The sequence below is a fragment of the Accipiter gentilis genome, chromosome 8, assembly GCF_929443795.1.
Source record: "Accipiter gentilis chromosome 8, bAccGen1.1, whole genome shotgun sequence".
Taxonomy (NCBI): Eukaryota; Metazoa; Chordata; class Aves; order Accipitriformes; family Accipitridae; genus Astur; species Astur gentilis.
In genome coordinates this window covers 30,968,329-30,990,490 of record NC_064887.1, presented here as the reverse complement: position 1 = coordinate 30,990,490, position 22,162 = coordinate 30,968,329, and the positions used below count along the sequence as shown (strand labels likewise).

The window sequence follows — 22,162 nt, the reverse complement described above, 5'->3', positions numbered from 1 at the left end:
CTTTTGTGATATTAAATAATTTTTCTTCCACCTTTGTTACTGCCCTCCACATTTTTCATAGGATGACAGTGAAAGAAAAGAAACTTGGAACTTAGACCCATGTTGCATTTCATGTGACAGGGATCATATTGAAGCATGAGATGAAAACCAGATGTCATTTTTTCTCATTTGTGATCACTACTTTTGTACTTCTGTTTTTACAAGATCATATTTTTTCACTGAAGTATGTTGTGACAAGAGAGAATGAGAATAAGAATTCCTCTTCTGCTGAGACATTAGACTGTCCTTCATTTGAAATCAAAATTTTGACTTCTGTACAACCTAGGAGATACTTCTCTTGGTTATTTAGCTTCCCATTTAACTAAAATCTCTTTGCTTGGATGGAGGTTTCACTCATTTATGTATTTTCATCCTGTTTCTATTCAGGTTGAGTTTGCTAACTAAACACCATTTTGTTTCTTGTTTTGCAGACTGGGTGGAATTCAGTCCATATGAGATTGGTATGGCAAAATATGGTACTTTTATGTCTCCTGATTTGTTTGGAAGCAAATTTTTTATGGGGACAGTGGTGAAGAAGTATAGTGAAAATCCCTTGCATTTCTTGATGGGTGAGTATGTGACAGAAAGAAACTTTAAAATAATTTCAGCAGTTCATGGACAAGGGCTTCTAAATGCAATCACACAAAGTGTGAGACAAGAAGTAGGGTTCTCAATTTGTTGGAAGACATCCATTTGAAAGATTTCATGGACGTGGATTGGCATTCCCTGTTTTTTCTATTCTGGTGTATACATATGAACTTATGACTTAGCATGTTCCAAAATCAGGGGTGTGTTCGGAGAGCAAGCAACTGCTTAAACAGTGCAGTATATATTTTTTTTCTTCTACTGCTTCCATTTATTTTTTACTTTTTCCCTTTCAGGCGTCTGGGGCAGTGCATTTTCTATATTATTTAACAGAGTGCTTGGCGTCTCCAATTCTCAAAATAAAGGTCCCACCATGGAAGAAGAATTAGGTAATATTAAACAATTACTAGTAAGATTCAGTGCACTCTCTGTGGAAGGATGGCACTCTGCTGGTAGTAATTTTAAGAATGTGGAATTCAAGTAACATTAATTGCTGACATTGCTAGATGCTGATGAGGTCAGGGAGAGAGGGCTAGTAATTTTCTTTCTTTCACTTTTGTTTCTGATCCAGTATCAGAGGTATTGAAAGTCACATGCATATATCCAACTGTTTTCATTAAGTCAAAAGAATCCAACTCCCTTTTTTGTGTGGTTATGCTAGTTTTGGAGATCAGAAGCTGATAAATACTTAATAGTTACTTGTGTAGTCTCTTGACACTGGACTGTATTATTCAAGGGATTAGTAAAATAAAACCAAGTTTTATCATCTCTGGATTGTTAGATTGTTCCATTCTAACCACAAGTCACCTGTTGGTATCTGTTCCTTTGCTTACTAATTTAATGATTTCGTTTTCATTCCTAATGCACAAATGGCACAATGACTGTAAGGAAAGAATTGTAGCTTGGTTTGAATAGACTTTATTGTGTTTTATTCGAGAACGCAGTTGATAATGAAAGGGGTTTTTATACTTCTTTACCTATTCAGAAGATGGCATTGCAGGAAAATATATAACCAATAAATAAATTGTACTAGACAGCCAGATTTTTCTGAAGAGCGTGGAGAGAAAATGCACATTGAATTAATTTAAAAAAAAAAAACAACAAAAAAAACCCCAAGCCCCTTAGCTGTCTCTGCCTCCTAATAGATGGTATTCAGCTGTTTGATAATGTACTTATTTATGGATGAAAATGAGACCTGTGCCTCCAGGTTCGTATTTCTGATACAACTCATGAGTGTTAACACCTACTAATGGAGAATCTCTGTCAATAAATTTGGTAGTGGAAAAGTCTGTATTACTGCTTTTTAAGATGTTGAGAGACAGAATGTTCTCTCTCATGTGTGGCTCATTTGACATATAATTTTAAAAATATGCTTTGATGTGGGATTAGATATGAAAATACTAATGTGACTTGAACCACAATCTATTACCAGAGCTGAAGATGTCCCAGTGAAACCTTGGTACCACCAAAGTGAATGGCAGAATGCCAGTGAACATCAGAAGAGCCAGTGTTGCACCCAGTATGTGTAAATCACACCTGGAGCAGTATATAATAAATTTTGCATAGGGGTTGCTTTAAAGAAATGATTTGATGTCCAAAAAGTGCATTTGCTGGTTAGCTTCCTCTTTTGGTCACTAATTTTTATTTGACCTGTCTCCCACATCATTGCTCAAGAATTTGTACGTGTTTGTCTTTGGTGTGTGTTTGTCCATTAACTGTATTTGAGTAGTGATTGAGGACCCACTGAGTATTAAAAAGAAGTTGTATTTAAGGAAAAAATACATGATGACTAAGCTCTTCTGTTTCTGTGGGGATTTTTTCAATGTTGTTTCTAAGTCTGAGAGGGCATAATCCTCTTCAGGAAAAAAGCAACAGTGGTGGTCATCTGTATCCAGTATTCATTACCAAGGATAATAAAGCTGTGTTTTTTTACACTTGATAGTATAGTGACTCTCTCTTCAATCTTCTCTTTCAACCAGGCGTGCTTATAGGAATTAGATTTAGACTTAAGGAAAAAGTGCCAAGTGTAATTGCCATTGTTTTGATACTGCATTTGGTAAAAATTACAGCATTTGTTGGAAATAACAGCCCAAAGCAGGGGTATGCCACCAGAGACCAACATCTACATTATGCTTCTGTGAGAAAAAGTAGTTGGGGTTTTTTCCAATTTGTAATGGGAAAAACAATGTTCAAATTCATTAGGAAATAACCCTCATTCAGTTTATTTTATCTGTCTTCAAATTTCACTTATTGGTGATTCCTAGTATACATTATACTAGGGAATAAAGGGTTTTAGTTTTCAAAAGTCTTCTCTTGGATACATTTGCATCACTGGAATTCAGCCCCTGTCTCCAGTCTCTGTAGGATATAAGCTTTGAAGATGAGACTGCTCACAAAACATTGGAAATTTACTGTGTTTCAAGAAGGGCTTCTCTCCATAATTACCGAAAATAATGTTGATAGCCTATAATCCATTAGCACATGAATTCACCTCCACTGCAAATCTTACCTGAGCAATGGAATGTGTTGCTTTTTCAGTATTCTTTTGACTTTGAAATAATGCCTTGAGATAGCAATGAACAGTTAACAATGACTTTGTGGTTGTTTTGGAAACAAAGGTGTTAACCCTAACAAAACACAGATTTTTGCCAGGAAAATTCACTCATTTCTGTTTTTATTTCTCTCACTTTACGTTATGAGATGAAAACTGTTGTCTTTTCTACCCATGTAACTGCACTGGCCTTTATTTTTCACACATTATCCAGTAGAACTTTTATAACCATCTTGGCCTTTGTTTTTCCCCCACTATTTTTAAGGGTACCCATTTATATATGTACGAATGAGATTAAGTGTTACTCTTTTTATTTTTTTTTAATTAGCAGGTAATTAGCAGAAATTAACATTGTCTTCCTAGTTTACTAGGAGTTATTGAGAGGACAGAAGCTATACATCTAAATTTTAATCAAGGTCAATGAAATGTGTCAGATATGTGGTGCAGAGGTAAGTGGTAGGTACTGCTTTAGGATTAAATTTTGTTTTCTCAGCCCTTTGGCTAATCTGCTTAGTGCAGGAGCTTTGCAAAAATTGCAGGCTAAAGCCAATATATTCTGATCAGATTCTGAACATAGAGATGGCCACTGCAGATTGAATGTCTTCAGCTGTATTTTCTGTTATGAAGACTATGATAGTTCCATGACACAAATTGTTTTGAAATTCTTAGCTGTTCTGACAATTAAACCCTAGCAGTTTAAAGTAATTTTATATTTCTTTCAACAGAGAATATTAGGCTAAAGCACCTTGTAAGCAATGACAGTTCAGACAGTGAAGATGAATCACAGCATCCAAAAGGTAAGGAAATCCTCATATTTTATTTCATAGTTTACTTTTTTCATCAGCTTTCGTGTAGCATTGTCAAGTTTGTGGATGTTGGTTATTAGACATAGCCGGGTTTCCTTAGTCTTATCAATAGTCTGTTATAACTGAGAACTCTGCTCTCATTTATACCAATGGTAAAACTTAATTACCTAGGCCCAGGGTCTTAAAGGAGCCAGTGGCTCAGCAAAATAGAGAAATGTTGAACAAGAGACCTCTGGAGGGCCTTTGGCCTGACTTCATGCCTCCTGCTCAAGCTGATGAGCAAATGATTCTCTCACACCACACATCTTCAGTCTTGGTGTCAGCCCAACAGTGCTTTGCAGAGGTGTGCAATTTCACATATATCCAAAAATCAGGCTTGCTGAGCCAGTGATCTCCAGAAGTCTGTTTTCAGCAAGCTACTGAGCTCAGAGGTGCGTTCGAATTGTTACCAGCCCAGGAAACTAACACTATCCATTGTTTTCAAGGGTTCCTTGATCAAATATTTACCTGAGAATGGTTTACTTTGTGTTTCCAGCGTTCATAGATGTCTTCTAGCACCTTTACAAATGTCATCTGATACAGGAAATTCCTAGTGCTTGGCACATTATTTTAAACAATGCCCAAATCCAGTTTCCCAGAAGAGGCACAACCACAAGGGAACATTGGGCAGTGGGAAGAAAAGATCCTACTGAAAATTATCTTTAGGTACCTAAACCACCTGAGGATTTCTGTGATTTTGGCCAGGGTCTCTGTCTGATCCTAATAATGCTTTCTGTATTTGATGATACTTTTGGGCACAGCAGTGATTTTCACCTGAAGAAATTGATTATGTTTTTAACAACTAAAGCAAAGATGGGAATGCAGCTCTTTGTAATTTTAGGATCTACAACAAGAAAAGCAAATCTTGTGTGATGAGACAGTGAAATTATGTCATTAGCTCAGTTAAATGATTACTTCTTCAATTCCCCTTATGTGTAAAATAATAGGGAGAGGGTGATACCACATTTTGTGTTTATTTGCTGATTTCCTGTTTAAGCACTACAGCCAGCACAAAACACTACATACAAAACACTACATTTCTCTCAGTTTGTAGCCATAGCAGACAACCTACAAATCTGTGATTTGTAAACACTTGATAATCCCTCTCACTTCTATAGAATATTATTGTATAGATGTTGAACCTCTAAACTTTGCGGTGTTTGATGCTTGCTTTCTCTCTATTTATATATAAATCAAGTCCTTTAAAGCCTGGATTAGAGGCACATTTCAGTGCTGGATTTAAAGGATCAAACCTGAGCCTGAATTATCTTCTTCTACAAAACACCCCAAAAAGTCAAGTTTTGGCAGTTTACTAATGCAAGGTGATGCCAATCCAAGTCATTTTTACTGCGACGCCTAGCTATAGACATCTAAGTCTGGATGTTTTGTTGTACTCTTTAGTTAATTAAAACTAGATATTGATTGTAGTCTACAGTTTACTGTAAGGATATTTTCAGATATTTTAAAATTCCCATGCTATGGTATTCTCTTTCATGCAGACTAACTTTGCCTTCTTAAGGAAGGCTGAGTTTTCTAGCAATCAGCAAAGGATGGAGAAGGGTATCAGTACACATCCAGATGAATTTAGGTCTACATAGAGTATAGAACTTGGCAACTCAAGTCTGTTCCCTGAGCCCAGGAGAGTTTGCATTCTGGGTGCTAGCACAGATAAAGCCATATGCTCGTTGCCCTTTCCATCCAGACTAAGTAAGTCCAGCTCAGGTCATCTAACACATTTCCAGTCTATTTGCCTGATGGACACATCCACACAGCCATACCGCAGATGGAAAATTTCACTGGCCTGTGAATTTAAGAGGATGGTTTCTCTCCATTCCTCTGAAATTTTTGTAGCAAAGTTCCTTCGTTCAGTCCATGACTCCTTGAAAGAAGGCTGTGATGCGGTTCCTTTTATTTTAATAGGTTCTTTATTTTAGTAGACCCAGAAATCTTGGTTTTATACTTTATATGTTAACTGTCTCACCATTAGTTTTTTTCATTTTCCTCTACAGGCACTGAAAATGCTGAGGCAAATCAAGAATATCAGAACAGCAGCCAAGAAAGCTGGGTGCAGCGAATGCTGATGGCTTTGGTGGGTGATAGTGCCCTTTTCAACACCAGGGAAGGGCGTGCTGGGAAAGTGCACAACTTCATGCTGGGATTGAACCTCAACAGCTGTTACCCACTCTCTCCTCTGGCAGACCTGCTTACTCAGGAGTCGGTAGAGGATGATGAACTAGATGCAGCTGTTGCAGGTTAGTTCACAGAAAGCCTATGTTGCTGCATATTCATTAGTAAAACCAGAAACAATGAGTTCTCATTGGGATAACATGGAACTATGAGGCTTACAACAGCACGTACCTGAAGGCAGGAGAACGTTTCTGTAGTGGCAGTCATGACTATTGATCAGAAGCAGAGGTTGTGAGGTGACTGGGTGTCTCAAAGGGCACCGCACAGTGACTTCTGTCTGCTGCCTACCTCTCCTGTCCCCTGTCAGAGTGTGCAGAACACTCAGTATCTTTTGGAAGGGAAGTGGCTCTTTATTTTGGAGGAATTGCTTGCAGAGGTTACCAAGCTGCTTTTGTGTATGGTACCCTTCGTTAAGGCCACTTTCTCACTCTCTTGGACTTCTACAAAGGGTATCCTGTGTTGTTCCTTTTCTTTTATTGGTGCTAAGCCTTCTGGTGGAAATAAAACCTTTCTGTGTTCTCCTGTAGGGCTTCCCTTTTGAAAAATTTTGTAGCTCTTCTGCTGTCTTTGTCTTCCTCTGGAAAATATGCAGAGACAACACACTTCTCTACTTGTAAATCCTTGCTTTGCTGACACCATGTTCTTCCCAGTGTGACTATCTGTCAGGTGCATTCACATTTCATGTGTGACTGATGGTAGATGTATCCACATGTCATGTTGGCTAAAGCAGGAAGCAGGAATGCAGATGGAAAATAAGAATTTCAGAAAAATGTTAATTTGCAAAAGAAGCTCAGTATCTTCCCCCACTCCATGAAGTATATGGTGTCTGGAACAGTTGCTACAAATACTTAGGAATCATATTCGATTAGTATTTTGAAGATTTGCTATAGACAGTGTTCATTACAATCCTCTCAGTGAAAGCCAACTAATTTCTTAGTATTCTTCTGGCACTGCTGCTTTTTTTTTCTTCCTCAGTAGACAGCAGAGCATTGAGTTAAGGATGTGAGTTGCCCTATAGAAGTTATGTCACAGTGAAGATGCATACTTGGTGGAGCTTCCACATACAGTTCCTGTGATATAAACTGTAATGCTTCTGGATTATTATGAATTACTACTAACAGACATCAAGCTGATGAACTACAAATCTCTGAAAGTGGTGTTCCCTCCATATTCTTGTGTAGCAGCACAGCACTACCAACCATCCCTCATAATAATAGTAGTCACTTCAGCCCTTATTTTCTGTTCAGAGGAAAGAGATTGTCCTGGCTGGTCATTATGCAATAGTAAGTACCAGATGTCGTTTAAAAGCTTAAGCAGCAGACGCGCTCTAATGTGTATTTGTTAATGTAACAAATCCCTTTGAGTGGTTGTGTAGTAATTTCCATCTGTACTCCACTTTCTAAATATTTTTATCATCTCAGAGGTGTTTACAACTGGGTAATCTCAATATTTATAGTAGTTGTAAAAGAGGCAGGAAAGTGGGTAGTAAATTTATGTTTGGAAAAAATGACAGTTGATGAGAATTTTGCATAATTAAGATGTGAATAATCTTCAGAATCAACTATCAACTTCCTGAGTGTTAATTTTAATTGAAATAAAATGCTGGTTTGACAGAATGAGCCTGTACCTCTGAGACAATCACTTTTGAGTGCCTGAAATTTCTTTGGGTAGAATGTCTGGCAAAAGTTTGACATAACTGCAATTTTTTCAGCATTAGCTGAAGCCCACACTCATAAACCTGAACTAACAACTCAAATCTAACAGGATGAGTAGTTGCAATATTATGGTCAAGAACAGTTAAAAACCCCTTGAAATTTCAGTAAATATAAAATTCAATCATTCAGTAGTGTGATAGGTGTATCCACATTTCAATGCTGTGAATTTTGCTAATATGTGTAAGAGCCTAGGAGCCCAGAGGAGTGGATAGAAAGGAAACTTTGGTGTAAATTTAAAATACTATATATTACCAAGGCACTGGTTGCATTTAAGCTTTGCATATTTATTCCTACCACTAGCAGTTTACCTAACAGCTTGTGTACAAAGAGAAGTCTGAATTGCTTTAGGACTTTATTACCAGATGAATCAAAAAGGACATAAATAATACTTTACATCTCCAGTTGTCTCAAACCTTCTGTAGACCCACTGAGTTGCACTGCAGAGGATGAACTGTGGCAGGCCTAAGCCAATGTTACAGTTATTACTGAGGATTGAATTTAGGGTCTGCAGTGCATACAGCAGAGATCCCAGCTGCTTGATCTGAAAGTAAAATGCTTGGCTTTGCTTTGCTATGGATTCTGTTTATGCTGAGCATTTTCTTAGTTGATCTCAAATATGCTTTAAAACTTTACACCCCTTGAATGATTTCATTATGAACTCAAGAGTTGTTCTGTTTCTGTGCCTTGATATTACAACACATCAAAATCACTTGAGAAAATGCCAAGTGAATAACAATAGGGAAAAAAACCCTCATAATCTCTGCTTCCTTATTTCAGTATTGTTGAAACTCTGTTATAGTAGATGCATGTCAATAGCAAATGCCCTTTTCATTTCCCATCCTTCCACTGAAGCTGCCATCTGTGACAAAGTTTGGTCTCTAGAACATGCTGTCTTTTTTATTTCTGAACAATTCTTAATATCTGTTTGTGTATCCGATTACTGCAAATCAGATAGGCGTGCTGTGCTGTTTTCACACAGAGCTGTACTCGTAAACATCTTGTGCTTCTCCCAGTTTGCTGTTTGGTGGACTGAAAGCTTCTTGTAATAGGGATGCATCTTTCATAAAAGCAGTCCATATGGGCTGAAAATTAGTGTCCCAGGCTCTCAGAGCATAAATACTCCAGTTGGTCTCCATACTGTTTGATGAATAATGATGGTTGACTTATCAGGGCTGCTAAAGTATATAGAATTATTGTCCTGGATTCATGTGTTGTAAACTATAAAAAGAATAAAGCTTTCTTATCCAGCCCTTCAGAATAACTACAGCACAGGCTATAGAGTAGGTGACGCTTCTTTTAGCATCAGGGATGGTTATTGCACGTTACAACTCTCCCAGGAGCAATTGCAGGCTCACCTGCGGTGTCCTGAACCACAGTTCAGTCTGCCTGCTTGCCTTGTCTCACCGGGCTATTCTGTGTTGCTTCTGGCCTCTGGGCCCAGATCCTGTGTAAATCAAATCAAATTACATGCTGAGTCTGCCTTTAAAACCATGTTGTTAAAATAACACTGAATTATCTTAATTGCTTTTGAATTCTGACCCCATAACATGGACACAAGTTGTATTTTGGAACTTTTCTTCTCAGTTCAAAGATTAGAAAGGAACTTCTAAAATGAATTATAATAAAAAGAAAAACCTTTAAGTTGAATTTCTCCTGTAATCACAGAAGAGCATGACTAATAAAAACAGTCTATGTTTTCATTATAAATTTATGATGTTTTATCCTTTAAAATATCATAAAATTATTATGATAAATTTGATTATAGAGTCATAAAGGTTCTAAGCAATAGGAACCATCTTGTTCTTCAAGATGCCTTTTTGGTAGGAAGTTTGTGTAAGCAGTAACACTCCTATCACAAACATTATTATAGGTGGTACTATTCTAGTTTAAAGGATCACTGTTGACTTTCAAATTAAAATTTTGTAAATAAGATACAAAACTTGAACAAAAACGTTTTTACAATTTTTAGAAATTCTATTGAGAACAAGGGTTAAATCATGTTTGAAATGTTTTTAAAAAAGGAGGGGGAAAACAAAACTGATCTAATTGTATAAAAGGATCTGTAATAAGTATTTTTTACCAGTGGTTTTTTAATGATGATGAATTTTTATAGGCACTAATATATTTTCCTTGATTTATGCTAATTCATGGTTACGAAATATATCTGGTTCTAAAATAGGTCAATAAACACACTTAGCCCTTTTGCAATAGGCAATAATTTGAAAGTGTTTTCTGCCTTAGAAATCAAGGCAAATATTAGGAATCTGGTACCTCATTTCTTAGCAAAGTGCCCTCTAATAAATAATAACAAAAATAAAAAGTCAAAATATCTGTTCTGAGATTTTTTTTGCTGCTCATAACAATAAATTTTTCTCATGGATCCTGAAATGATAGGAACTAGAGTTTGAATAATTTTTGATGGATTTTCTTCACATTAAAATATCTTTTTTTCAGATTACTTCTGTTGCCAATAAGTAGTTGCTAGGAAATTTAATTTTACAAGAAATAATTACATTATTCTATTCAGCATTCCTTAGATTACACTGCCCTCTACAGATATGAGCATTAGTTTTTAGTCAAAAGGGAAAAAGATGCACTGGAAATATTTTTAAGATCTAGAGCAAGAAAAGACCATCAGGAGAAAAATTTTAAGTACTGCAGGGATTGTTTAGTAGTATCCAGAGTCTTGGATAAGTGCAAAGACAGTTATGAAAAATTGCTTGTTTTTTCCTGACCTGCCCCCAGGGAATACTGAGGTTAAAGGGGAAACATCATCTTCTTCAGCCCTCAGTTTGGGCATAGAGATAGGAAACTATTTTATATTATAATGTGACAGTAAAAACAGCAGGTGGCTTACATGTAATTCTGCCCAATGCTTAGATTTTAGATATGGATATGGGCTACCGTTTCTTTTTGTTTGTAGTATAGTAGTGAGAATGAGGTCATGAGGTTTGGTGTAGGCTGAAAAACAAGACTTGATACTGCTAATTCTAATGGACAGAAGCAGACACAGACAAGCATCATGCAAGAGCAGAGCCACATCAAGGCTTTTTAGGCCAATTTCTGATATTTGGGGAAGAGGAGCGGGGAAGGCCGAGGGATTGGGGGGGAATCTGAGGGAAGAGATTTGGGCAAGTGTTATAGGACACTGTGGAGATGTCTCTTAACATCCCATAAACACCTTCCTTTGTGTATGGTTTGTTAGGGATGGTGAGGTAAAGGTGGGAAGACTAGGGTCAAACCTGGGCATTTTTCCCCTTCGGTTTTGCCTCTGGCCACCTCTCCTTCTGCCTTGGGACAGGGTGTTTTTGTACTTGACTTACTGAGGTCCCTACCAGCTCTGTTTTTTTACCTCATTCTCCAGTTGTTAAGATGAAAGTTAAGGTTACTCATGAGTTCATGGTAAGTTTTGCTGGGTTACTGTGCCTTTTAAATTCTGTGGAATCTTCAGTACTTGGGGAAACACCGGAAAGCCCATCAAAATTTCAGTTCTTAACTCATGTGTTCCTGTTCCTGTTTTGTTTTGTTTTGTTTTCATTTGTTCTACACAGATCCTGATGAGTTTGAGAGGATATATGAGCCACTAGATGTGAAGAGCAAAAAGATTCATATAGTGGACAGTGGGCTTACATTTAACCTGCCGTACCCACTTATCTTAAGACCTCAGAGAGGCGTTGATCTCATCATCTCTTTTGATTTTTCAGCAAGGCCAAGTGATTCCAGTCCTCCTTTCAAAGTGAGTAAGATAGGCCATTCCTTTCTTTGTGTTCATAAACTTAAGTTGACTCAGTTGTATTCTTGCAGTCAGGTTGGTTGCACATTTCATGGTTCCAGAAGGCCTTAGTGCTATTGTATCGACAGCATTGGTGCAATTTGTTTCCACGTCAAGGCAGAATATTGCACTCTGCCTCAGTTCCTGTTTACGTGACTCACATGAGACAACTGACACAACAAAGAAGGCCAATGTAATTCTTCTGAAGTAGTAGCTCTGTTGTTTTTATGGAAGTCTTGCCTTCACACTGAATTGCAGAATTTTATTTTATGTCAGTATTAAACAATTAAGTCAGTCATTTACTATTGTGCTAGTACTCTAGCTCCGTACAGTTGTTCTCCTCTGTGATGCTGGGGTGTAAATGAATGGTTTTCTGTCATCATCTTGCAGAAATATGTCTCAGTCACTCTGGTATTGCTAAATATATAACATTTTGGAAGTGGGGCTAACTGTTTAGTTACATCTCACTAGGACAATCCCAGTACTGGTTTAAGTAGGATTCCTAAATCCATTCAGGCCAGAGCAAAGTAACAACAGAAAATCTGGATTAAATGATGTGGCTGTTTTCTGTAGCAGGAGTGGAAAGCACAGCTGTCAGTCTGTATGACCTATACAACCTATGCATTGAGACAGCTCCAACTGATCAGAAAGGCTTAATGTTGGATCATTTTGGTAACTGAGAAAAAGCAGCTCTTATGAGACTATTGTGAGGTTCTCAAAAAGGAAGCAATATTTGTTTGAAACCCAAGTGGATTTTTTAAAATAATTTTTAAGGAAACCAAGAAAACATGCCTGTTTGAGAATCAACTGGCATTCATTGTTGCTTTACAGAGAAATTTCAATTAGAACAGAATATTTTTTTCCTTCCTCTTGCTATCAAGGGACAAAACCCCCAAACAACATTAGAAAGTAACAGCAGGAGCAAAATGAACTCTACATCAGTGTTGTCAAATGCAAAGTAGAACAAGCTTCAGGAGAAAAAAAAAGGAGTAACTTCTGTAATCTCTAGGTCTCTTGGGGACTACCTGGAAGAATAAAGCACTGAGAAGACTCTTACTAATGCTGAGATCCTTCATTTTCCTTAATTGACTGAATCCCACAGTTTGTTTCTTCCTTTAATTTTCTATGTAAGAATTTGTCTCCTTTTTTGTCATGACTAAGTATGTTCCCCATCAGCTAAATTTACTGACACAGCACTGCCATCTCCTCTAAAACATCTTCTTTTTCCTCCCTTTGTTGATGTTCTGCACATGGAGCCTGTGCAAAAGGCTGTGTATAGTCATCTCTGTTACTCTTAGCCTATGCATTGAGCTTTCTGTCTCCATCAGCTGCAATTTTCTGTGTCGTTTTGGGGAACATACCATAACATGGAGAGATTGATGGGAAGTCAAGTGGTATCCTGAAGGTTTTTCTGTAAACCGTAATTTTAAAAAGGCAAAATCCTTTTATGCAAGAAAAAATGGTGGGAAAATTAAATGGCGCCTTAGGTTTTCATGAAGTCACTGTTGAAGGGAATGGTTCATTATTTCTGAAGTGGAAATATGTGTATAATAAAAAGAGTGACGTAGTTCCAGCTAATACACAGGTATAGTCCAAAAGCAGAGGCTGTATGCTAATGGCCTAAAGGACAGAAACCAGTTTTGTTTACTGGCTGTGCAATCCCATTGGTTCTGCTTGCATTACAATGAGTAAATGCCAATTCAAGAGTTGGCCTATATCTATGGTAGCACATTAATATACTTTTATTACTCCATCACAGAGGGAAATCAGCCAGCTGAAGTCAATGACTCTACTCTTGTTTTATCATTTTACACCCACTATCTTTTAATCTCTTGCGTATCCAAAACAGTTTCCCAAAGAAGGGTCCTATTTCATTCAAAACCAAGATTAAAGATGTTGACCTTCCCTCTCCTCCCTCTCACACACCCTCATTACACGCTTTTGAGTCATTATTTACAAATTATTTTGTTTACTGAGTTGTCCCGAGGAAAAAAAAGCCTGTTTTCCAGACTTACTTCTTTACTTAACATGCTTTCAAATGCTGTTCTGTGCTATGATGTGACTCTGAACATAACAACGCGTGGATTGGTGTTTATTAACTCTCACTGGTTTCCATAGCACTGATAGTCAGTTTGCAAGTAAAATTACGGATGGTTTTTTCTAGCTGTCAGCTCTGTAAATTCACCCAAGGATTTATGTGACAGACCAGCTCTTTCCTTCCTGTGAATCACCGCAGGTGGTGAAGATTGGGCAGGCTGAATTAGGTGCTCAGTTTGCCATACTGGGTCATCTATACAAAGATTGACTTGATCAGTCCTTCTGCTGTAAAAAAGCATGAGTTAATAAAACTGCTTCTAGTAACCATTTTGACCTGTGTCTCTCAACATAAAATCTCACTTTGCAGTGGATGCTTATATGCACCTAAGTCTTTGTTATCTTTCCAGGAAATTTTGCTTGCTGAAAAATGGGCCAAAATGAACAAGCTTCCTTTCCCCAAAATAGACCCAAATGTATTTGATCGAGAGGGCATGAAGGAATGCTATGTTTTCAAACCAAAGGATACCTCTTCAGAGAAAGACTGTCCAACTATAATTCATTTTGTTTTGGCCAACATCAACTTCCGGAAGTACAAAGCTCCAGGTGAGCACACAGTTTCTGATGCTAAATCTAGCTGTTCCTTTGAAGCTTTATAATGCGCTGTTGATTATATACTAGAAATGTTTTGTCTCTGAAATACCTCTTAAGTCTGTCTGTAGTAGTTAGGGATTTCAAAGGAGCCATTAAAAAATAAGACGGTAAGTCCTCAGACCTAACATTTAGATTGTATTTTTGTAAAGCCCTAAATCTGCCATACAGAAGGTGCAGAGGTTTACTTCAGTGTCTGCCTGACTGTTATGACGTACATTTGTTCTGTATGCAGGTGTTCCAAGAGAAACACAGGAAGAGAAGGATTTTGCAGACTTTGACATTTTTGATGATCCGAATACACCATTCTCTACCTTCAACTTCCAGTATTCCAATGAGGCTTTCAAAAGGCTTCATGATTTAATGGAGTTCAACACCCTCAATAACATAGATGTATGTATTGCCAGTGTGGAAGGGGCTTAAAGGGTCTAGATTGTTGAATGGGAAAGTAGGTGGTGTGAATAAAGCTCTGTATCTGCCATACAGAAGGTACAGGGGTTTACTTCAGTGTTTGCCTGATTGTTGTGACATACAAAGTGCTTCCTGCATTTAGTTGCGTTCCTTGCTATTCTCAAAGTTGAGGCTGGATCCAAAGCCCATTATAGTCAGTGGAAAAAACCTGCTTTATTTTAAAGAGGGCTGGAGTATACCCTAAGTGAGTTCTTCATGAGCTGGTGTAGAAGCAGGCACAATCTGTGGCATGGTCAACTTGCATCCTTCCAGCCTGGGAGGGAAAGAAGAGTCCAGTCACTGTAGGTAGTACAGTGTCTGGACTTACTTGAAGACAATTGCATGAGATACACTGAGAGAATTAAGTGAAGAGAATTTGGTATTTTCACTTGACCTCTATTTCTAAAGTACTGAAATAGCAGTGTTGTAGGAAGTATTACCATATATGATCCCCTGTCAATAATAAAACACTAAGCAAATACACAGCTGAAAAAGCCAGAAGTGCTTTCCAGTAGAAAAATGTCTGAAGAAGAGTATTTCTGGGGCTAAGAAGATTGTTGTAATATTGTGGCCATCTTCTAAATGGAAGGACTATTGCCTGTGCTTGTTAGGATCCATTCCAATTCATATTCTTTTCTAATTTGGTTTCTGTGTTGTTTTTGCCATTTTACTATCAAAAGCCCTGCAGGGTAACTGAGTAAAGGTGACTATAGGATGTACACATTATGTTCAGGATTTTGTACTCAATTCTTTATGTATGATGATTTTCTAACTGGAAGAAAGGAAATTGGAAATTTTCTGTAAAGATTTCTGGAAATTTCTTTATCAACTAACTCAATAATAATTATTTTTTATTGATACCAGCTGTAACATGACACCATGATCCCAGCATCTGTAGAGTGAATTGCCATATTCACAAGTGTAAATTATCATCCCAAATAAAGAAATGATTTTTTTTCTCAATATAGTAAAGAAATCTTGTTATTTCAGGACAAAGGAAGCAAAAGTGAAGATTTAATCTTTCTCAAGATAATAATTATTTTCTATATCCTTTAAGTATGGATTTTCTCAGTATTTTGATTTACCCTTCAGAATTTCATTGGGACTCAGTTTAAATGGTTTATATTCTTGGGTGACTTCTTTGATGTTGGTGGCATCCTGTTGTATCTTTATTAACTACATTAAAATCAGCGCTTTATATAATTGAGAAATAGTATTCTTCGTAATAGTCAGCAGTCACTTTGTTCAATGATGGAGCAGTGTTAAAAGTAGGAGCAACAGTTGTTAACATCTGAAGGGGTCTTTTCTATCAGTTAAGAAATCATTAAGATGTAGTTATTTCCCTGAATGACACATTGTTCACTGTTTTCTAGGTGATCAAGCAAGCTATGATGGAAAGCATTGAATACAGGAAAGAGAATCCATCTCGCTGCTCTGTGTCTCTTAGCAGTGTTGAAGCAAGGAGATTCTTTAATAAGAACAATCTTAACAGCAACCATACGTAGATGATGTGTCTTACGTCCCACTCCTTCAAGAAACTGGTTCTATCTTTATTACTGGAGTCAAAAAGACATGATCAGAGCATCACTACTCTTGAACAGGGCTATGCAAAACTCCTGAAAACATTTTCTTGTGAATTTTCAAATTTCAATATAATTTTGTACTTCCATTTTTTTGAACTAAAAACATTGAAAACATTTCAGTATGCTGATATCCTTATTTTAAAAGCTATGGAATTAGTTTATTTTTACTATGGTTTTTGGGTTCAATGTCTTTTCTTTTCCTTACAAAATTGTAAACACTGGTTTCTCGCAGTGGGGCAATTGTCTGATTTTTAATTGATGTAAACGGGGCATATCTTGAAACATAAGATGGAATTAGAAACACAATAGAATAAAACTTTAGTAGTAGAGACAATGTATACCTGGGCTTGGGCCCAGATTCCACTCTGCTTTGTATCAATGAGAAGATTTTCTCTGACTTTGGTTTGAAAAGTCAATAATTGCTAACCTCTGCTAGGCAACAGCAACTCCCTATTATATAAAGTTGCTTGGGTGCTTACAAGCTCTGCGAAGATTGATTTATTGTACTGGAAAGGGTTTTGCTCAGTAATAACCATTGGCTCTATTGGCCTTACCAAAACTCCATCATCAAGCTGTGTTTCAAATTTCACTTTTCTTGCATGAGTGGTGTCTCAAAAAAAACCAACCCACTTTTCATAAAAATGGGTATCGAAGAAATGGGGTTTATACATCTTTGATATTATAAGTAGGATCCTCAGCTGGTTATTAATACTGGTGGAGCTCTTGTAACTGATGCTAAGAAGGATCTGCTCTTGAATCTTTTAATCTCAAATATTTTTACAAAAATTGAAGCCCACTTTACTACTGCTGTTTAAGAATGTATGTATCCACTCAGCAAAAAATCCAGCCTCTTCTATTTTCTTTTTCTCTTTTGTTCCACAAAATTACATTTCGTGAATTCTTGAGCTAGTAGCACCTGCGTGTTAAATTATTGTTAGTTCATGTTTTTCTGACCAAAATGTTTATAGATAAATTAAAAGCAATTTTGCATTTGATCATGGTTAAAAGTATCACATTTCTGCAAAGGGACAGTGGCAATGTTTACTGGGAATAGACAAAATGTTCCTAGGTAAGAATGTGAAGTAGTTCATGTGTTAAGGGCTATTTTTAAAAAATCTATTTTTAGTACGTTGCATAATGAAAGACTGTGCATAGACGTAGATTATTTTAGTACCATCTCAACAAGTGTTAACTCTGCAAATGCATAGAAAAATGGAGTTGCACCTCTGAAAACTTACAGCCTTCTTTGAAATAATGTAATTGGCAAGGGTGTAACATGGGAAAAAGCAAAAGGAACTGACGAGGTCACTGATGGCCTTGCACTGTGTGCAAGATCTAGGAGTCAGACACGTTTTCGGGCTGCTTGGCTGGCTTGTTTCATTTTTTTAATGTTCGTGGGATTAACTCTCAGCAGATGCACCTGACAGTCCCGGCAGTTTTTCCTTAGCTGCTTTCTTCTGGAGTTTGAAGAAGGTGATAGGGGCTGAGTAATTTATTTCAAGGTGAGATTGCCGTCTCTGAGAGTTAATGCAAGAGCACATACAAAGGTGTTTGCGGAGGTGAGAGGGGGAGAACACGTCCCCAGCTGCCCTGCGGATCACTTGTCCGACGCTCCGCATCATATGGAGAAGAAAAGCACTCCTTTCACTAGGATTATCATCGTGGTGAAAACAAAGCATGTTTTAAGTAGGATTATTTGCAGTATTGTGGTCAGAAGGCACGCGTGTTTCTCTTCAAGAGCTGTAAGTGGAATTCCTGTTGCTGTTAACAGTGTTTGGATTTCGCCCTCTATCTTTCTGATAGGGCTGTCAGGATCCTACCAGGCGCAAAGATCATGGTCACCATGAATGCCATCACTTTGTGCAGAGACTATTTGAAACAGCTGATCTTTTGTTTGATAGTTTTCTGACAATTTTTACAATAACTGCTCGTTTATCAGAGTTTATTGCTAATTCAGTGGCTGTCCCTTTTATTGTGAATTATCGAGCTATTTTTAGTTGTGAAAATCTCTAAGCCCATGGGAAGGAAGTAATTATAATGCATTTCTTTTAACAGCCACTGCATCATCCCTCCTTAAATCTACATGCAATGTTACATGATTAATAATATTTTCTGTATTGATCAATAGGTTTTATTTCTGTTTGAGTTAGTGCATGTTTAAAATCAAGAGAGAAAATAAAAGTAACTTATGTTAGTGTTGCATAATTTAAACATTTTCAATAAATTTTGGAATACAGGAGGGAACTGGTACTGTCATTTTATTGTAGTAGTTTCTTTTTATTTTTTTTTCCTTTTGTTAACATGATATTTTTATTTTCTCTTTTATAATCTGTACCTATGCTGTTTCTGGAAGTGTCTTATCATGCTTGATACGGTTTATATTATCACAGTGTTATCAGACTATAAAAAATAAAACCTAACTATATTTGGCACCTACTGTTTTCAGACAGTTTTTTTGATCATTTACATGGTATTTTCACTTTTAATGTGAAGAGATGTTGAACAGCTCAGTGGTGTGTGGAACCTGGTGGGACAGCTCACAAGCAGGAAATTCAAGGTTTTGCTTGTTATTTTTTTTTTAGTTTAGATGTTAAAACTACAACTTTTTTGAGCAGTTCAGTGTGTGGGGATAGCACATCAATCCATTTTTATTCCTACTTATACATTTTGTTATCTGCCACTCTGCCAGATATTTTGTGCTGTTCTGTTAAGAGCTGCTATGGCCAATTACAGTATGGGCATTGGGTCTTTGCTGCCTTTAATCTCGGATTTCTTAAAAAAACAGGTCAAGGAGGGAAGTGTCTCCAAACCTGTTCAGATCAAATAGCTGCTGGCCTGTTGCTTCTGATTGCTGAAAGACAGGAGGAATCTGTCATTTGCAGGTACTTCAAAATGCAGGGGCATCATTCTGATGGAAATGTGTAAATATTTTTCTTCCATTACTGTATGGTGAATAAGTCTAAGAGTCAGTTATGACCAGCAGGTCTAAGAGTACAATATTAGAGGCATCAGAGACTTGTGATCTAAAATGTCTGTGGAGGGAGTGATGAGTGTCTCAATATACACCAAATTCTCGTGAGCCAACACTGCTGGGACCTTGCAGTACTGTAGGTACTAGTACGGATTTCTCATTTTGGAGCAAAGGGTCTCTCTGCCAGGGCAGGACTCCCTCTTCCTCTGCTAAAATCAAATTTGTCATACCCCCCCCCCCCCCCCCCCTAGTTCTAACTTCTTCAAACATTTGAAGTGGCTTGGGCTCCCCAGAAGCTCACTGGTAAGTTCATAACTGTAGTTTCACTACAGTCTCAAACAAAAAGCCTCTCTTAATTTTGTGTCCATAAACTTAAAATGGAAAAATCCATCTTAGTATGATCAGAAACTTAGAAATTGAAACCTTATTTCATGAAGTTCAGCTGCAGAGCAGAATACTAGGATTTACAGTCGTAGTCACACATTATATTAAAAATTGTGTCAAAGGAGAATAATAATTCAGAAAAAAACCTCTTCCACTTCTGACGACTGATGTGGAACCACATTTTTTTCCTTAGCCTAAAAAGTTAGTCCTTTGTTTCTCATCTTCCCTTCCTTCAGTCCCTGGTTCATCTGGTTTACGCCTGCAATATTTCTTTCCAGCCGAATGTATTATACCTAGAAGGCAGTAAAAGGTGGCTTTAGAGAATGAATTATTTCAGATATCGGAAATTCTTTTAGGTGATGCCTGCAGGATATGGAAGTGCTGTCATGCTAGCCCGGAGTGACTGCAAAGAGCTCAGCCTTACAGGTAAGTATGACCCCTGAAAAGCAGATGTGGACTATGCATCTGTCCTGCTCCAGGGAAGCCTGGCACCAAACCTGGCCCTGAGATTGCGGGTTTTTTCTGTAGGACTTTCGGGCAGTCTGCAGCTGCTGGGATAGGTATCTGAAATCTTTGCTTGTCTTTTTGCTTTAGCAGCAGAAGTGAATGCTCAGAATAAAATCCTATTGATCTGGAAAGCATGAGAGCATGAGAGTGTTGACCTCAAGAGTGTTTGAATCAGTGAGAAGAAAATTCATTTTGGCAGGGAAACGGAGCGGCAACGAACGCGCTTTCTGGTTTGACCTGGCGTATTTTGTCTGTGGGATGAAACTTGAGAAGGCAGTGTGAACAGGCTACGGTATTCTCTCTAACACAACCCCGATCACCCACAGATCTCTGCTTTTGGAGCAGCAATAGGCTCGTTTTTGATGAGAGCTGTTTAGCTGCTCTGTACAGACAAATGGATGTGAGATCAGTAACACTGCGGAGTGAGTTGTGCAACCACATGCCTTTACATAACACGTTTGCTGTGATGCTCACTCAAAGCAAAAACATGTAGACGTTTCCTGAAGCTGTAAGTTCACCCATCACTCTTACTGCTTTTGCACTTCACGTACGGGCTAGATCTGTGTATTCATGTGACTCATCCAGTTAAGTTATATACACTGGCCTTTCTCACGCTAGGTAAAAAGTAAAGACTGTCATGGTTCACTGCAAGGAATTCCCCATGACAACAAACCCAGACTATTTTGCATGCGAAGAACAGGCAGTGAAGCATTGAAGTTGACAGAGCAACTTTTTAATGTTTAGACTAACCAAAAAATACGGTGTTTGGTACAACGGGAACAGGAATTCCTTATGTGACCATTTAACCCGTGAGTGCCAAGCCACGCCAACTTGGCTCAGACAGAAATAAGGGACCAGAGGCTAAGCCAAAAGAGTTCTGTTCTCTTTAGGTTTTGTCAGGAGATGTATGGGAATAGAGGGAGACCCAAAGCGGGCAGCCATGCGCTGGAGGGGTGACCTGGACCCCAGGGGTGCCACAAATACAGCTGGTTCTGAGCAATGGGGGGGGGCAGGGGGGGCAAACAGGGTGCTGAAAGAGAAGCCCCAGCTGCGGTGCGGCCAGCGGGTGCTGGTGTGAGGGCTGGGCTGGGAGGGATGCCCAATTTTTGCAGATGGGGACCATCCTGCTGGCGCTTTGGGCTTCCCCGCGGCTCCGTCTGCACCTGGAGTCATCAGCCCCATTTGTGAGGTCTTCCTGAGACCTGCCAGAAAAACCTCGGGGTACTGAATATTGGCCCAACGTCATGTTCAAAAAATATTTTGCCTTTAATGAGAGTAATGCTCTTCCAGTGTGTCCTCCTTGAAGCTTGTGGCCAAGCTAGGAGCAGAAACCCGAGTGCTTTGGGATGGGTTCGGCCCTTGTGTTCCCCTCTAATTCTCAGCCAGATGTATTTTTTTAGGCAAGTCAAAAGTGAGTACGGAAAAATAGGCAGCTGAGTTCTTATTCGGGTGTGAAACAGTAACTTCTGCCGCTTCAGAATAACTACATAAGTAAAGTTATACAATTTCTTTGTCACCATATTCTAATGTATCTTATATCTGCTCCTCACTCAGCTTTCTGGACGGGATGGGCCAGTGCTTGCTCTGCACAGGAGATGGAAACTCGCCTCTTCTGTAAGGCAGGTCATTCAGCGCTTCAGATGAGGAGGCTAATGTAGCAGGCATGTTCTGCACGTGTTCAGCTTGTGCTAAACATGTTATAGATGTTTTGTTGCCAACACGTTGTGTAGGGTGTATTCTGGGAAAAGTGAAAAGGAATTAACGTGATGACATTAAAAGAAATTGAGGCAAATGTTTTGCCAGTATGTTTGGGAACTAGAAACGCTGATACTTTGCAGCTGTGGAATTAATAAGAATCCTTCCTTCTTGTCCTGTTTTGCTGAACCCC

The 22,162-nt window shown here is 38.2% G+C and overlaps 1 protein-coding gene across 1 annotated transcript in view; it reads left to right on the top strand.

The window, feature by feature from the left end:
• The window catches only part of PLA2G4A (phospholipase A2 group IVA), an 84,674-nt gene extending 66,872 nt beyond the window's left edge, over nucleotides 1–17,802 (top strand). The window contains exons 11-18 of the mRNA XM_049808661.1: nucleotides 471–608; nucleotides 921–1,013; nucleotides 3,901–3,972; nucleotides 6,030–6,272; nucleotides 11,474–11,658; nucleotides 14,139–14,334; nucleotides 14,615–14,772; nucleotides 16,203–17,802. Coding sequence (XP_049664618.1) covers nucleotides 471–608; nucleotides 921–1,013; nucleotides 3,901–3,972; nucleotides 6,030–6,272; nucleotides 11,474–11,658; nucleotides 14,139–14,334; nucleotides 14,615–14,772; nucleotides 16,203–16,334 — 1,217 coding nt within the window. The 3' untranslated portion in view covers nucleotides 16,335–17,802. The remainder of the gene's footprint in view (nucleotides 1–470; nucleotides 609–920; nucleotides 1,014–3,900; nucleotides 3,973–6,029; nucleotides 6,273–11,473; nucleotides 11,659–14,138; nucleotides 14,335–14,614; nucleotides 14,773–16,202) is intronic.
• The last annotated feature ends 4,360 nt before the right edge of the window (nucleotides 17,803–22,162 follow it).